Source organism: Electrophorus electricus, chromosome 17 (assembly GCF_013358815.1).
Source record: "Electrophorus electricus isolate fEleEle1 chromosome 17, fEleEle1.pri, whole genome shotgun sequence".
NCBI lineage: Eukaryota > Metazoa > Chordata > Actinopteri > Gymnotiformes > Gymnotidae > Electrophorus > Electrophorus electricus.
In genome coordinates this window covers 16,449,187-16,467,680 of record NC_049551.1, presented here as the reverse complement: position 1 = coordinate 16,467,680, position 18,494 = coordinate 16,449,187, and the positions used below count along the sequence as shown (strand labels likewise).

Sequence of the window (18,494 nt, the reverse complement as noted above, 5' to 3'; positions counted from 1 at the left end):
GGTGTGGGTTGTTATTTTTTGTTAGAAACTCTGAAACCTTTTAAAGGTTTTGTATGCTAATGTGAAATCTACTTACTGTTAACAGTTAACACGATAGAGGGTAAACCACACACACCCCCCGCTCGACCTTATTAAAACTGATGCTGTGGTTGCACTGACCTTATTGGGCAGGTGTAGGTTTATGTAGGTTGCTGACAGGAAAAATAAAATCAGTAAAGTCTGACAAAGGATTGTGAATGAGGATGTTTTCAGTAAAGGATCTAGAGACATCTATACTGACATATATACTCTACTAGATTCTACTACATGACTACTGTGTTTGAAAGCTGTTGCCCTGTTTGGACTGTTAATGTCTGGTGAGACACTGCAGCCAAGCACAGAGCTGCTCAATGCGAAAGCGTTTGACAAGTGCTGCTTTATGCGATTATAAGTCATGGGAAAGCACAGTTTTAAGGTCTCGCTTGAAAAATGTGAATGAATACCACAGCACATGTACATATCAAAAACATTTTTAATTTAAACATAAAAGAAAAAAAGGTTTTTTTGGGGGGTATTTTGTATCTGTATAATGAAATTGAGAGTGTTATACTGTGTAGCAATGAGAGATCATAGCTGTTGTGAAAACCGGCTCCTGCCCAGTCTGTCATAGCCACAGAAGGCTATTTGGACACTGGGTCTTACACTGAAATATTAATGGAGTGAAGATGTAGTGTGGTGGAGAAATGCTGAGGTAATCCATACGAGGAAGAGCTGCCCTCTCAGCGGAGTTTCCCCCGTTAAACACCAGAGAACTCATTAATGCACCTCAAGCAGCCATCCACCCCCCCAAACACATACCTTCTAGTCTCCAAATACCAGCTCTTCTCCCTCCCTCCTGCTCGCTCGCTCTATTCATCCTCAATCCAGTACACGTACCATGGTCAGAGGGGAGCCTTTGAGTGGTGTTTCAGCCCCGGATTTGGAGCGGAGAGAGAGAGAACCGCCCCTCCTACAGGAGATATCCTCTCAGAGCCCACAGTGTGTACTGGAATTCCACTTCCATCCATACATTAGGCCAAATACTGGATTGCCATAGCAACCGATTCCTTCAGCTCAGCCACAAGGGGGTGGGGGGACGGCAGTAAAAGGTTTTGCCAATGATTTCCTCCTCAAACATGACCCATTCATTCACGACAGGGCAATTTTCAGAAAGCACTGCCCCCAATCGCAGACATGCGCACACGCCTGCATCTTTGACAGTCCTTTCAGTGACCCTCTCCGAGATGCTTGCCGCGCTGCAGAACAGACCATACGCATCCTCACATCCTTTCCCGTACTGTTACAGACCACCTTTCATTGCACAGTAATGCAACCTAATGCATCAAATTTGTGGTTGTGTTTTGGATATTGTAGCACTTTGCCATACTTCTGCTATTCACACATGCTAAATACACAAGAGGTCACTGTTAAGAGTATTACACAGTATATGAGCTCAGTGTACTGTGGGTTAACCCTCCAACTACAGAGAGCAGAAGAGGGCGTCAGCTTTCCATTAACGGACTGCTCACGTTAGCCCTTTTTAAAGTGAGCTTCAAGATCAGAAGCTTTAAGGTTTTGTGAGAAGGTGCTTTCAGCTACACGTCGTTTCTGAGAGGTCTATTAGCATGCGGCACAATCTGAGCACATAAACGGCTTGGACTCCAGTTAGCTAATTGCTTTAAGTGGATGCGGGTGTGAGTCTCTTCCTCCTTAACAGATAGCTGAGAAACTGGAGCACTACATGGTGTGTGTGTGGTGGGGTGCAAATCATACAGAAATGCATGCAAAAGTAGAGATGTGATTACAGGTGAGTGGGATTATGAGGTGAAAACCCCCAGATAGCATTCGGACAGTGGTGATCCTGGTCTGGGGCAGTATTCCTGGAATCCTGGAGTATTCCTGGAATCTTGGTGCTGTGAATCTCTTCTGACTGCTGTCCTCCTAATTACCTCAAGCCCAGGAAAACAGGAGCCATGTGGGGGTATGAGGTTTATCGCATAGCCTGCTCTCTCCCAACACAGCTAATACAAACTGACAGTGATGAATGGGGCTAAGGGTGCTAGTGAATTTGGATGCAGCACAAGAGTGTGCGTGCGCGTTAGGGTCGCTTTGCTATTGAACCCACTCTAAATCTGCATACACTCAGCTCTGGGGAGCAGGAACTTTGTCTCAGTGACCCATTAATGCTAATCAAATGCAGTCTATAGCCTTTGATTGGAATTTTTGCACTAGAACACGTTACCACTAAACCAAATACACTTACAGCATTTAACAAACAAAGGCTGTTAACATAATCACAGAGGCACAACTGCTATAACGTGCATCATATAATGAAGATGGACTTATTTCACAATTACTGGCACTTTTGCATTATGGGTTAAATAAAGGTCATGATTTCACCAAGTTCTGTCAGCCTTTTCCATAAGGTCAGTCCACGTACAGCAAAGCATAAAACCCAGTTGAAACGGCTCTTAAGACTCAGTTAATTCCAAAATTCTTTTCCAGCCACCTTAAAAAACAGAATCAAGAGGGGTTTTTTTTGTGTGTGTTGCATTGCCACATCTAGCAATGCCGCGTCTGGTATAGCAGAGACTGGAGAGGAAGATTGTGAAAGAGAGCGAGAGTGAGTGAGCGGGCGGGGGGGGGGAAAAAAAAAACAGATGTCAGATTTCACTTTGAATCTTTCTCTCTCTTGCCCAGTCTTTTGTGGCCTGGTCTCTACAGCTCGAGAAAAGAGTCCATTATACTGAGCTCTAAAGCCTGTTTTTGTGTGGTGCCATGGGCGCAAGGCCGAGGAGGGAGGACTCCTTTCCCTCCCTCTCCCCGAGCTGCTGTACTGTTCCATGTGAAAGGATCAATATGGTATCTGTGCAGCCTCCTTGTACCAGCCACCTGTAGTGCGAGTTCTTTGGGGCTCTTGCCGTCGGCCTAGGCAGACTGGGCCGTTACATTCAGCCCAGTGCAGGAGGGGAGAATGAAAGGAGAAGAATAGATTCAATACTGCTGGACGGGCTCACATGTTATCTCCCACCCCCCTCCCCCCCGTCTTTTGAATTAATCCAGGGTCTGAGAGGCAGCTGCTGTGGTGATGGGGCAGAGACCTGCTCCAACACTGCTGGTTAAAGAGAACAAGAAAAAAAAAACTCACTTTTTTTTATGCAAGGCCAGCTAAACAGGCTGAAAGGAACTATTGGACAGCGTGGACGCAGGTTCTGAACTTGCATGGGTGGTGTGGGGAACACGAACACCTCTGCTTTCTGAAAGTGTTGAGCGATCAGCTGTGGCACCCCTGGCAAGCTTGCCCGTTTCAAAATCTGAAGTGCAAATTTGCATGAGGCAGCAGATGCCAAATTTATGAAAAGGGCAGGCAGGGGGGTGTCAACGCATCAGGGGCATCTGACCGCTGAATTGCCTTTCATGCATTCAGGGCCGTGCTAACAGACCTCCATGCGTTTTGGCCTCCTCACAGATGTGACTATAGTTAATCTATACTTAGCAGACGGAGGAGAGTGGGGGAGGCCGCATCAACATACAGCTCATTGTGCCTGAAACTGACCCCATTCAGGGTCATTTGGCATGTGACACCACTTGAGGCGGGGCTAAATGGCCTCGTGGAATCGGCGGCACAAGGGCCATAAAAATGCCAACCCTGTATTCCCCTGGGGTAGGGAGGTGCTCACTGGCCTCTTGACACACACTGGCAGGCCCAGGGGGAGACAAAGGGCGGGGGGGGGAGGTTTGGGGGGGTCGAAATGGGCCAAAGAGCCTGAAGGATAGCGGCTCGGACTGAAAACGAACATGGCTGGTGCAAGAGCGAGGGGCAGCCTCTCATTGGTGGAGGCCGCACGGGGGCTCCCAGATGGCAGGCGGAGAATTGTGCCAGGACTGGTTGGGGCGGGCTCCCTCTCTCCTGCTCCTCATCAATCACCGGTGACCCTCACACTCACCCGTTCAGCCCACACTCCAAAAACACTGCAACGCAGCCCACTGGGTACTCAGGACTTACAGGAAGCACAACTGCAGCTGGTTTACACGTAGTTAAGAGAAACAAATGCACAAGCAATATGGTACAACCAGACAGAAAATAAATATATGAAAATCGCTACACAGAAGGATACTCACACATGGGCAATTTTGATCAAGAGTTTAATGAAAAGATTCTAAAATGACTTCTCATAGCTGTACATTAAGACTGTAAAGACTGTGAAAGTTGAGATGAGATCACCTCTGTACATCGTATTCTATTCACATGACAGAAATTGAGCTGCAAGCTTCGTGTAGCTCTGCCCTGAATACAAGCTCTCTGAGGAACTGAAACGTGAAACCATGGTGTTGCCAGCAAGCCATGTTCAAGGCTTTAAAAAAAAACAAAAAACCCACACCCCACCACACACACACGCACGCACACACAAAAACCCCCACAGTAATATGAACTAATAATTGCCAAGGTAACTTGCGTTCACTCTTGTGAGGTACACAAACACTTACGAGGGACAGGTTCATTAACACAATGTAGAGTGTTCTTTGGGTAATGCCGCAATCATGATCTGCTTAATGCAGCCGGCCAACACTGATGTTCTGCATGAACACGTGCACATGCATGCAAGTATTTTTGCATGCAAGTATGACTGCATGTGTGAAACATTCCCCCACCCGGATGGACACGTTCCTTCCGGTCTGCAGACTCACCAGCAGAAATACGAGAGACAGACAGGCATATGAAGACCGTGGGGAGGAAGTGAATAAATAGTGATCAACATACTGGCAGCTCAGCAGGCAGTACAAATACAGAGACACAACTAGTGCAGCCTTCAGCCAGGCCGCAGAGAGAGAGTCCACCTGCTCTGCACACACTTGCAAACACGCCTTTGGTTTAGGTTGGTTTGGTAAGGTGAGGTCTGAGCGGTGGGTTAACACTTAGCAATGCAAGTATGTTTGTGACACTACACAGGAAGCGCAGCCCTGTCGTGACGGACTACGTTATAGCAGCACATGGAAGATTCTTCTTCTCTGGTCCCTAATCTTTGAATTCACTTAAAGCTTTGAAACTAATGTTAGTTTAATCAAGTGGTAATTATAAGGAAACATTCGCTCTCCTGGTCGAGAAGGAATGCTGAAGGGGCCTCACCGAAAAGTGCATTTTATAAAGCTTGAAGACACTCCGACTCGAATCACGACGCGTCGGCATGCCCCATCCTTGACTGACTGAGGAGGTGTAGGAGGTAAGCATAGAAGAGTTCATTCTTACAAAAGCTTTGGCTTTATTGGTCATTTGGAAATAGGACCCACCTAGACACCCCGCCCCCCACCAGGTATGGACCCAGCTAGACACACCCCCCCACCAGGTAGGGGGAAAAAAAGGGATCCGTTTGGAGCCTTGAACTATGAGAGCATGACAACACCTCTGCTTTCAGTAAAAAAAAAAAATCAAACATTGAGTGCCTCTCACAGAATTCTAAAAGGTCCTGCACTGTATCGACAAACAGGAGCACACAGATAGGCGTATAAATGAAGAAAGAAAAAATGCCTTCAATATAGGAAAACATCACAAGATCTGGGGAGCAGGGATGCTTTGAGAGAGAAGGATCAGCAAGAGCAAACCCGCTCTCCAACTCTTCAAGGGACCGGTACATTCCTCACAGGTCTGAGAACAGTTTGGTTTGTGTCTTTTTTCCTCAGTGTAATCAAAGCAATAAAATTAAGACCCTGAAAACACCTTGTCTCACCCGAAGATAACCCTAACAAAAGTGGAAACAGGGTCAAAAATAAATACATTCAGCACTGATAATAGACATTTGATTTAAAAAGAAAAAGTGAACACCGTCAACAAGTGTTTGCACCAGTGTTGCTGGAGGAGAGGCTCATCATACTGAAGTTTCTTCTCTCATCCACAAGAGCCTGCTCAAAAACCAATCAATCAATCAATCACAAGAAAACGAACAGCAGATGAGAGAAAGTGAGACAGCTCCACCCCCCCCAAAACAAAAAACATGACGAGTAAAACCCCTAAATGGCTTAGTCTGAGGTAAACTGTGTATGTTGTATTTATGCTTATTTACACCTTTAAAATAATGAAGCAGCAGACTAAAAACAAACAAACAAACAAAACAAAAAACATCCCGACACTAAAAGAAATGACTTTCAAATGTATTAACACCAAACACCCCCCTTCTCCCGCAGCGTATAACGCAGGCCGACCTAAGAGTGGTTGGACATGATCATAAATCTAGCAGCTGACTGAGGGCCATGTCTCCCAAGACATTTCACAACATGCACCTACTTCCATAAGGTAAGACACGCAAATCAGAGTTCGGCTTTTTTCTGTTTTGCTTTCAGTTTTAAGACAAACACCTAAACGAAACATGCTGAAACAGGCCTCTCCTCGCCTGAGGTCAGAGACTGTAAGGGTACATGTAAACAGTGAGCTATTATACACAAGTATCTTTAGGTCAGACGAGCTGTCAATCATTCAGTGTGCTTTGGTTTAGAAAATAGTCTGAAGATTTGGGTATGAGCTTTATCTTACGTTTATACACTTTATGCTTACAACTGGGTTTTTTTTTTTGTTCTAAAACACTCTGGAAATGAAAAGTAAAATTTTCATGTACATCTTTTTTTGTGTTTTTTTTCCTCCCTCCACATACCCACTTTTTTGAAGGCGTTATTTGAAATGGGAACACTCTCTCTTAAAATCTATTTCTTAGGAAACTAAGGTTTTGCTTTTTTATCATCATTAAAATACAGAAATCGACGCAGTATTGACACAGTCTTACAAATGTAGTTGAAAGTTCCACATTTCAAAATATGCAGAACTGTCCCTGAAGTCTGAAGAATTATTGTCACAGTTTGAAACTTCTGTCCTCCCTTTACGGCTCTTTACGTTTTTTGTTTTTTTTTTAGCCCCAAATGCTTGGATCCGGACAAAAACACCTTACCAACACATCTCTCTTCTGACACTGACACGACATTGATTAAGTGCTGATATGTACACACAAGATCAATGGCGACCCCCCCACCGAAATCCAATGCAGTCCACAGAGAAGGCAAGGAGCCCAAAACAAGAGCCCCTCGAGTCGATATGAGTACATCAACCCTGGAAGCGAATCCAGATATTTTGACAGTTTCACCTTCACGAGATGTTTAATGAATTTGTTTTACACATGGACGCAAGTTTGATCTCACTATTAAAAGAAGACGTGAACCACTCTGACGGCTAGTTTCCCCAGACTGTGCCTAACCCTAGGATAAAAAGAATTTCCAATTGTGACTCACCATTGGCACTGAAATTTAGGCCTTAATTCACGTCCAAGAAAAAAGTACTATTAGCCATGATAGTACTGTCTATGATATGAGCAAAGCAGTTCAAACCCATGAGCTAAACCTTTGACAAAATGGCCTATAAACTATCCCACTGAAAATAAAGAGGTCTATAGAGATATCTGATAATGGCCAGTGATTAACTGAGCTTCAATTTCCTCCAACAATAAAAATCCAGAATTGTCTCCAGTGTATGTACTTGGATCAGGTCAGTTAATGTGCCTGGAGGGATGGACTCGGACAAAAGAATTCCAGGAAAAAGATCAGTAAACAGCACTGAGCAGTACAGAATGCCTACAGCTTCACACCGTGGTCATCAGTAACTCATACCGGACTCAGGAGAAAGAACCAGAACAGACTAAACCAGAAGGGAATGACTTAGACTTGCACTGAAGAGACAAAGAACCACATATGGAATGTGACTGAAATCAAAATTGTCTTTGAATCAACTAAACCGGAATGAATTATGCAACACAGCATCAAAAGTGTCAGCGGTGGAGAAAACAGCTTTACCCGTGTCTGCTTTGTCAATACAACACTGCCCCCCTTCAGTAAGCTAAGACTAATATCAGCACTTATGAATAACCTCCATGCGTTTTGTTGAACCATGCAAGGAAGCTGAAGACCCCTCACCAGCTGACCAAACGGCATCAGTGACTGTGTGAAGCGCTTCTCAGCTGGCCATCGATACAGGCCGAAAGCTTGAATACACACGGAAGAAGCACGCCTCACTGAAAGAGCTTCCCAGGTACGGTGGACATGTGACAGTCTACAACATTCTCTACCCATTCATACAGCTTTCCTTTTTTCCTTTTGGTCTAATCTAAAATAAATTAGTCCTTCTGAAGTCCTTCGTCTTCTGAAGTCAAACGTAATGACAAAGCAATTCAAATGCACTACTGTAGACACCCGCCCAACAATCAACAGAAGTTCACTGGTTTTTAAGTACAGTGTCCAGTATGAACCAACATTCCACAACATTGCTCTTTTTGAAAAATTAAAAGGGAGGGGGTAAAAAAAACAAAAAAAACAAAAAAACCCTTTCTCCTGTAATGTTATTGTCCATAATTCATCTAAACTTTGGTAGGGATATTCTACAGGAAAAGTTTGTTGGTAAGCCATTATTCCCCCTCAGTATTAATTTTCTCTTTGGATTTCACTGACATAAAACTTTTAATACCTTAAATACATGCGTTTAACAAGCTAGCTCCTACTTTAATATGTTTAAAACTTTGTAAAACTTTAAACCTTTGTTGAAAGATGGGCAGGTTAGAACTATTTTGAAAGCCTCAACAAACTTTATACATCTATATTTAAAAACCCCATTATTTCCATCAATGAATGTATTGTTCTTAATAATTAAGAGGTAGCAATGCGACAAGTCTATAAAAATAGACTTGCCTATTCAGTGAAGGGAAAACCTACAGACGAAACTGAAATAGTACCAACAAAATGTAGAAGTTCAACATTCACTAAAACCAACCCTACCCCAACCCATCACCCAAGACACCTCACTGTCCTGCCCCTTCCAAAGTCACCTAAAGGACTTCCAGTTTTAACATTCACAGAAACATAACAATAAGTTATCTAAAAACAAGAACCATTCATTTTGGCTTTTCTTTGAGAGTAAACCCCTATATATTATATGAGTAAACAACACAGCTTAAAAGGACATCCACGCCCAAGGGTGCGGAAGGAACGCGGCAGGGTCTGTTTGACTCCGCCCACTTTTCAGCCACAGCTGAAAAGCATAACCAGCAAATGGTCCATCATAAGTTCACCATGTACCATGAGGGCCACCACAAAAGCTTCAACATATCTGTACGTTTAATGCAGCAATTATAGCTAAAGCTGTATCAGATTGAGGAACTGTGTTCACTATAGTATGAAAGATCGGTTGGACCCTGTTCCCCATCTACATCTAGACACAGCCAGTGGGCACATGGTACAGTCTAGAAATCTTGAATGTGTTTGGTTGTATACGCAAAGCTTTCCTGAAATACCACTATAAAAGACAGCAAACAAGCCACTTGGCATGTCTTGCAACACTTTCCTTGAGACTTAACACTAATTTGTCATAACCAGTAAATTTAAATCATCCTTTAAAATCATCTTTAAAAATGCAATTTCAGGATATGACAATTAGAGGCTTAATCGTGTAGAACACATTCTGTGATGCATCTTCAGAACCCTCGTTTGAAGGACCAAAAAGAAAGTATTTTTGGGATATATAAATAGTTATTCAGACCAAATGGACCAAGACATAATGAAACCAATGCATAGACTGGTTTGTAGTGGTCTGGCAATCCCAAGCAAGAAACAGCATTAGTACCCTAATCGTACATGCAAAAAACAAAACAAAAAAAGCGAAAAAAAAACAACAAAAAAAAAACCAAAACATACCAATTTTTTGAGAAAATGACTGTTTCAACTGTTGGGACTTGTTTGAAACTGCTACTCCTGTCTCTCAAGATGGAAGTTAGGCCTCCTTTGGGTCACTCAGCCAGCAATCATCTTCACAGAAAAAGAGGTGTGCGTTGTACTGAAATCTTTTAGCTGCAGGTGTCTTGTCCCGAGTGTCTTTGGCTTTATGATGGGGACGTGTGCATCCGCAGGTGGCTGATAAGGTTGCGCTGCTGCGTGAACTTGCCCCCGCAGAGCTGACATTCGTAGGGCTTCTCGCCCGAGTGCACGCGCATGTGCTCAGTGAGGCGGTACTGGCGTGTGAAGCGCATGCCGCACTCCTCGCACGCAAAGGGCTTCAGGCCCAGGTGGCTACGCATGTGGCGCGTCATGGTGCCGCGCTGCGTGAACATCTTGCCACAGATGTTGCAGGGGAAGGGGCGCGTGAGCCAGTGTGTCTTCTCGTGCTGCCTCAGCGTGGCCGGGTCCTTGTAGCTCTTGTTGCACACGGTGCAGGAGAAGCGGCGCGACTCGACGCCGTGCGCCTGTGCCGCCTGCGACGACAGGTCCTCGGCCTCGCCCTCGTCCTCCTTGGGGTAGGTGTCGTCTTCCTCCTCTTTGATGTACAGCTCCTCCTCCGTGTGGGTCTCCACATGGGCATTCAGCTCCTCGGAGCTGGGGAAACCTTTGCCACACGGAATGCACACGTAGAGGTTGTCGCCGAGGGCAGGCTCAAAGCCCTCCTGCCGGTACATGTAGTTGGCGCTGCCGCGCCCGCCTTCAGTCTCGCTCTGACCGCTCTCCTCGCTCTGCTCCTGCCCATTCTCCAAGCCCTCCTCCTCTTCCTTACACTGGAACGTCTGTTCCGAGGTGGCGCCCCCTCCGGCCACTTTCAGCCTCTTGGCGACTCCATTGGGCAAGGCAGCCCGTGCCCCATCTTCTCCTTTGTGGCCCTCGCCCTTGGCCTGCCGCCTCGACCGGGTCCCCTGGCGGGAGCTTTTGTGTTGCTCGGAGTCTGGAGGGCGCTGGTTCTCCTCGCATTCCCCACTTTCAGCTAGTTCCATAGGCTCTCCACCAGCAAGGTTCTGTGGGTTGGTGGTTATCTCATCGAAGGAGGCACTGTTGGCAGTGGATTCTGAGGCAGACTGAGGCGATTCTTGCGGGATGCTGCTGGGACTGACTTCCTCGGTGGCTGTACTCCCTGAAGGGCTTTTCTTGGACAGATCCAGGCCTAGCTCCAGAAGACCGCCACCGCCCCCATTCTTACTGGTCGACGGACTGAGGGAGTTAGCTGAGCTCATGCAGTGGGCTTTCCTGACAAAAGCCTCGTCCTCCGACAGCTCCTCTTTGAGTAGCTCCTCATGCCTCTTTGTTTTTTCGTCATCTTTAAACCCTGAAATTTGGCTTGGGGGGAGTGGTGTGGAGGACAACCTTTGGTTCCGCGATGCTCTTCCATTGGTAGGGGTTGTGGGTTTGTTGTGGAGAGATCTACCATTGCGTTTCAGTTTCTTCCTGCAGAGAGCAGCCAGGTCGTGAAGTTGGAGGTAGCTTGCTGCTGTTAGGAGGGCATTGAAATTGTGGTCGCTGGCCTGATCTGAGGACAAAAGCTTGCCAGTGTAAATAAAGTCTAGCACCTGACGAAAAACAGACGGGTTGACCATATCTGTGTCGAGGTTAATCAAGTTGTCATGAAGGATGAGGGACTTGAAGTAAATGCTGCTGGCAGCCAGGATGTTCTTGTGCGCCCGGAAGAGGGCATTTTCCACCACAATAATCACATCACACAGGTAACCTTTGGCTCTTTGTTGGTTCAGCTGCAGCAGCAATTGTTTGGCATGATTTGGCAATTCCATTTCCAACTTCTGTTTCTGCACCTACAAACCTAAAAAAATAGAAAGAAATATCAGAAACAGAGAACTTTGGAGAAACACACACACACACACACACACACACACGTATTACATTCAACTGTATAAACATTTCAGCAAGCATAGACCATTTTGAATAAAATTGATGTAAAATTAAAAATGTTTATTAAATCTAAGTATTAGTCTACCTTTTCTGTTTTTTTTCCTTTTTACATTTAGGTAGGGAAAATATCAAACAGGGCCCTATAATGGCACCAATAAAATTCCTTGAAATCCTATGACCTTTACTAACCTTTCAAGCATAAACCTGCACTGAGAAAAGCCTTCTACCTGCAGCCCTTCACTAGGACAGTGGAGAACCCAGAGACAACTCCCTTTTACTGGCATTAAAAGTGGCATTGTGGGCTTAAAGGCTTTAACACACACCAGTCCAAACACCACAGGCTGGAACAGTAACCTGCAACATTTTTCACCTCTTCTCCTGAGCCTTAACGTTTCTACCACCAGCCATGAATGCCAGCCTCCAGGGTCGGTCTCTTTGTTGCAGGGTGGGGGTTGGGCAGAGGCCAGTGGATGGTTCTGGCTGGCTTGCACGAAGGACATGATATTTGAGCCAGAGAGATCACCGAGGGTGTGGTGGGAACAGGTAACCTACCCAAAAGCCTGTCCAGTGGGTAAGCGTGCTCTGGCTTGCTACAGAATCCTCGCAATTCTCAAGATAAAAGGTTGTGCCATTCAGCTGGAGTGTCATTATTGGTTGTTAACCCTAACCCTTTACAAAATACCCAAACACACAGCATTACCCCACCGATAGACAACAAGACTTGTCTGCAAAATACTAAAGTCAACTTCAAGGAAACTACAGGACTCCGGTTGATTGAAACTACAACTGCTTTAGGGTTCTATCTGACACTGAAGCTCTTAAATGCTAAGGGCCAGTTTCCAGCACATGGTCCAAGTCTAAACTGCAACATCGGTGTTGATACAAATCTGAAATGCTTTTTAAAGTCTAGCCTTTTTTTTTTTTTTTTTTTTATTGTAGGCTTAGGGCTAATCATGGTCTGAGAAACCTGCCGTATATGCATAGAAAATAAACCAGGCAATTTTACATCCTAATTAGGATTCCTGTGTAGGCAGCAGAAACACCCAGAGAACCTCTGAGACGTAGCAGAAGTGCTCACAGGGGACAAGCACGTCGTCTTTATCATTATGCAGCTGGCCTCGTTTGTGTGAACTACAGTGTCTTTTTAATCAGCCGTTCCACTGAATTCTGCGTGATATACGTAAACCACAGATAGCTCATTCAGGGGTCTGCTTGGTTCTTTGTGTACGCATGCCATAAAAGAAATGAAGAAGACTAAACTGTAGTAAGAGTAGCCCAACAGATACCAGGGAGCAAGTAATTTGCAGACAAATTTTGCAATTTACATTTTAAAATAAGGTTGGGCTTTATTTTTTGTGAAATGTGTGCTTCTAAAATGAATATACAGTGCAAAAAAAAAAAGACTAAACACAGGCTTCCACAAGGCACAAAACAAGACAATCAAATTGCTTTTAGAAACTCTAATATGCCAGAAATGAAACAACAATATTTCCCAAAAATTATGCCATTTGCTGTTTCCATCTAAAATGGTACAATAAGGAACAGAACACATGTAATCTCATAACTTGCCCGGGACCAATTTACTGCTCTGGGCCTATGTGTATATTGTTTAAGGATGTCCTTTTCAGATCTTTGTTTCCTGGGACCATCCCGAATTTGCTTATTGCGCCTGAAAGACTGAACCTCACAAACAACCTAAGTCGACCCTCTTCTATGTCAGAGTGGGTAAGACAAATTTTATTCATATTCGATAACCAAAGGATGTGTTGTCACGAATTTCAGTATGAAATTAGACATCAGAGCTCCAAGCCGATGGTTAGGGTGGGATAGGATTTTTACACACCATTTTATATTGGACTCCAGCATGACAAAAAAAACCACAAAAAAACAAACATTTTTTTTAAAAAAATACAGAAAATATTGGAGTTGTCCTTTAAAAAAGTAAACCCTAAAACCTTACCAAGCACACAAAAACCAGTCATTTCTAACATGCCCACACCATAAATGTCTTATGACCTACATTTAAATTTAAAATGCAATGATCAAACATTTCACTACAAAAAAGATCAAACCTGTACAATCACCAAAATCCAGAGACTCCAAACTTCTAGAATTCGAGCTTCTCTACATATCGGATTAATATTAATTTAATTAATGTAATCAGCAGAAAAGAGCTAAAACATCTTCTGTAGAGCTCTTCAATTAGTTTGCCTGTGACACCAAACCAGTCCTAACCAAGGTATTGATACCATCTCTGGAGAAAGCAGAGTTAACAGAGTTTAGGGATTGTACAGATAACCGTAAACCACATCTGTTTGGCCAAACCTCTGCATCACATCAAGCCCTGAATCCATAACCTCCTACCCCCCCCCCCCCCACCACACACACAGAGACAAAAACCCAAAGGCAAAGTTTAAGAAACTGAGAAAAGCATTTATCAGGAGTTGCTCACGTGCATGTGCGCACACACACACACACACACAAAGCTTGATAAGGTTGCTGCTGAGTCTTTTTATTGCTCCTTGGACATTCCTGCCCCTCCTCAAAAATGAGCAGCCTGCTCCAGCACAGAGATGAAACGCCTGCTCTAATCAGGGAGATTGCAGCCTGTGAGCAGAAAAAGCTGAAGAGCAGAAAAGGGGCCGGTGGAAGCACTAGTAAACAGGTCTGGCAAGGAATGCAATTAAGACTTGTGAACAACTTTATCCAGCACCATATGGCCCGAGGCCTTGATTTATTGTCTTTGTTATAAACCACTTTTGCAGCTCTTATGAAAGATGACAGTAGCTGTAGAATTGCAACCAACACATTTATTGCACACTTGTACAAGACAAAACTGACTCCCCTTTGCTTTTTATCTGAGCAAACAAGTAGAAGCAAGATACAGACCAGAGTTTAGTCCTGGACAAATGGAGAGTTTAAGCTTCCAAATAATGACCCTGCCTCGCCTCAAAGCCAGCGCCATCGAGCATGAGTGTAATAACATCCGATGAGACAATTTATATGTGAGAAACACATTGGTGATCCTGCAAGTTACTTAAATAATTTTATACTTGCCTTACAGTTATGAAAGGTGCATTGGATTAAGTGCAATTTAGAAGTAACTGGCCTCAAATAAGTTTCTTTAGCTGCAAGTTCACATGGCTCCCAAAGTGTTGGAGTTAGTCAGTTCACATATATGAATCAGGCTATAAAACAGAAAGAAACCAAGGCCAACAGGTTCTCAAATACGCCAGGCAAAAGACTGAATGACAACTATAGTGACGGTCCACGTCAGATCTCTGAAACAAGAGACAATTCGGCTTTATTAAAATAAACACTAGCTAAGTGAAGTGACGGCTTGTGTTTATGTCCTCGCAACCCAGCATGGCCTTTTAGATAAGATGAGACGAACAGATGGCTTTTATTACTTTCCCTGCTCTCGTATGTTGAATTCTGGGTCTGAAACTGTGACCTGAATGACGAACAATATTTCTAACCTCAAATACTTGACTGCAGAGGACTGCAGCATCAAATCAGTTTCATTCTGCGAAATCTATGCTATTTAAAAGTACAATCAACCACAAAGATGAATTTCACTTTGTCAGCACTATCTTGTCATGATGTGGGTAGAATTTCAGGGAAAGAAAAACCAAAAAAAAAAAAACCAACACACTTCTTTAGAGATAAAACCAACTCAATATGGGGAGGAAAAAAAACGTCCAACAGAGTTCAGAAAAACAAAAACAAACAAACAAAAAACCCAAAACAGCACGGTTTAGAATAGTGCCTCAACACAGGAAAAATTCAGCCCGTTTTCACAGATCTGCAGTAGGACATGATGAAAGTGTTGCAGTGGGCCTTGTTAAGCACAGTTCTCCTCCCTGCAAACATGCAAAGTATGTAGGCAAGCTCTGAGCCCCAGGGTCTTGCCTTAGAGCCACAGTGCACTGGGACGCATTCAGTTACGTGCGGTAAAATGAGCAAAAATGTGGATGTCAGTGATAGAAATAATGCACTAGAATATTTGTTTCTGCTGTTCGGTGCCAGTCTAATCATTCTGTCCTATTCGAGATCAATGTTACTTGATGGAAGATATGGCCCTCCAACTTAAAATCCCAAGTAGAAAAAGAAACTTTGCGACAAATTAAAACATAATATAACTAAGTAATATTTGAAGCCACATACACTACACAAATCAAAGTGTTCACAGGACACCAACAACTTCAAGTATGTTCATATGATGCTCACAGTTCAAGCTTTTGACAAGATCTTTGTTCATATCCTGCTGCTCAATCCTTCAACCAAAACTTCACAATCCCTTAAAAGGACCTGGACAAAGTGACATTAAAAGAAACCATCAGTCCTGATAAAAGCACAAAACGAATTACACACGAAGAGAACGTGTAGCATTCGTTATTCCGAATTCCATTGGCAGCATTCATCGAAAGTGCATTTCTCTTATTAGGAAGGAACCTTAAGCGACACAGTACGTGAGAGGGGTGGACACTTTCGGCTCGCTCTCATTCAGAAAAAGTGTCACACACCAAGGGCCAGGACCGTACCGACGGGCAATAGATCCGTGAGACGGACCCCTGTAACGCAGGGCCCCTCCCCCGGCCGCTCAAATGCATGAGAAGGTGTTCATTCAAGAAACCCAATCACGTACGGAAAACCTCCGTTATGGTTAGCGACACATCATTTATCGTTACTGTGTTTGTCCAAATACACCTCCTACCTCGCTTTTCTTTCGGGACATGGCCTACCAAGAGAAAGAAAAAAAGGAATGGACGGAACCTGGATCCGTTAAAACCAGTTTTATTTTCAATCACGTTGCCAAAAAACAAAAAAGGAAATAGCAGTAGCGACAGGTCTGCGAATGCATCCCGTGCAAATAGAAACTGCATGATGTGAAATGAAAGGCGTAGTTTTCCAATGCTGCAACCAATATTTTAGTTTGGATTTGCGGATCTCAATACAGACAAAACCCCAAACGCGCAGATTCAGACCGGAGGAATACCTCAAGTTTTTCAGGACGTGTCTTTCGAAAGGTGTTCCACTCGAACAAATGATGAGTCCATAGAGATATAAGGAAAAACCAAACGCCAGAGTTGGTGGCGAGTTCTCGTAGTACATGTGTAATCATTCACTTGGCGAATCCATGCAGCATAATATAAATATAAACAGAAAATGTGGAGACAACACGAGGGGAAAACGACTCGTCCGTATAAAGCGGGACAAACGCGTTTGACCCGAGCACTTACCAGCGCACTTATGAATGCACATGCTGCTCAAAGCGGCTCAATCTGAAATGCGTTTCGAATTATCCCAGAACACTGGGGGGAAGAAAACCAGTTTATTCAAGCAAAGCGACCCAGTGAGAGGCACACTGGAAAGCTCCGCGAGAGAAGCCCCCGTGGGCACGCGACCAGTGCGTTTGAGTGATCGGATTCTTTTGAAGGAAAAGGCTCGAGCCCGTCTCGCGGAAACATTTTAGCCACGCTGTAATGTAAACATTTCACGGAAAGAAAACCTCGCCGGCGATGAGGGAAAAAAAAATGTATACCTTAATAAATCGAGCGACGCTCTTCAAACAGCCATCCTGTTTTCTCTTCTCACAGCTCCCCGAGCGCCATCTTGCAAGCTCGTGACGTGAAAACTCCTCACCCCTGACCCAAATTTGAATAAAAGCCAGCAAAGAGGGGGCGAAAAGCAAAAAAAAAAACAAAAACCTCTGTCAGCCAGGAGCCACGGATTTGCTTAAATACCCGAGGCTTGGTTTCGCCTATGCTGGGTTATATGGGATCGTCATGGTTCCGGAAAGCTCACGCATGCTGGTGCACAGAACAGTCTGATATCTCGAATATAACACAATAATGGATGGATACACACGGATAAATCAATACAAACCTGTTATTATAGGACTGCTCAGTGAATTCAGCGCTTTAGGTAGTTGTCATGCATCGCTGTCAGGTATGGCCTGCATAACTGGCCATACTAGAATGCTGACTACTTTCGCAGTCTGACAAAATTACCTGCACGCAAACGTGTCAACAGTCATCTTAACTCCGATGTGTCTTCCATACATTTTACACAATTATTAGTGTCCAAACTAACCCACACCTCATAGGCTGCTGAATTGCGTCTTTATAGTGGCATCAATCAGTCTGAATCTTGCTGCATATTTAGAACTAAAATAAGGTTGTGATTAAATATATTTTATGTGTTAATAAAATACAATGTAGGCCAAAAGCATTATACCAGTCATTAGTTATAACAGTTCCGGGTGTTTAGATATATATTCATATGTTCAGATCATATTTGAATATTTTAATATGTCGTATAAGTTTGCTTTATTACTATGCTTTATTAGTGAGAACTTCCAATAGATTTGCTGCAATGAACCTATAACTAAATGACTCTTTTTTGTAGTTGTTCCTGTGGATCCGTTTGTTTTAGTTTTAGGTGGACCTTTCCCTCTTCTGTTGTCCGTGTGGGACACAGGTTAGTGTTGTTCCGGCTCTAAAACATGTTGTCCAGCTTATGAGCTAAATATAAAGCAGAACGCGGTGAGCTTGTGAGCTGGTCCACTAAGATTTATAGGGGAAATTGGGTTATTGTTCAGTGCGAATCGGTGCGTCATGTACCACCCTGCCGATCCGAAATGCCTAAATGGGACTGTAACGGTGTTACCGGAGGGCAGACTTTAAACTGCGTATTCTTGCGCCACCTATAGGGCATCATTAATACAATTATATTTCGTGAAACGTATCGCTTCTGTCGTAACCATCTGTATTTGAACGTTC

At 43.9% G+C, this 18,494-nt stretch overlaps 1 protein-coding gene across 1 annotated transcript; it reads right to left on the bottom strand.

Annotated features, from left to right (window-relative positions):
- Positions 1–4,147: 4,147 nt before the first annotated feature.
- hic2 (hypermethylated in cancer 2) lies at positions 4,148–17,329 on the bottom strand. The gene is made up of 2 exons (XM_027003519.2): positions 17,255–17,329; positions 4,148–11,620 (listed from the first exon to the last, which is right to left on the bottom strand). Exon 2 carries the CDS (start codon positions 11,589–11,591, stop codon positions 9,924–9,926), a length of 1,668 nt encoding a protein of 555 aa, XP_026859320.2. The 5' UTR covers positions 11,592–11,620; positions 17,255–17,329; the 3' UTR covers positions 4,148–9,923.
- Between the last annotated feature and the right edge of the window lie 1,165 nt (positions 17,330–18,494).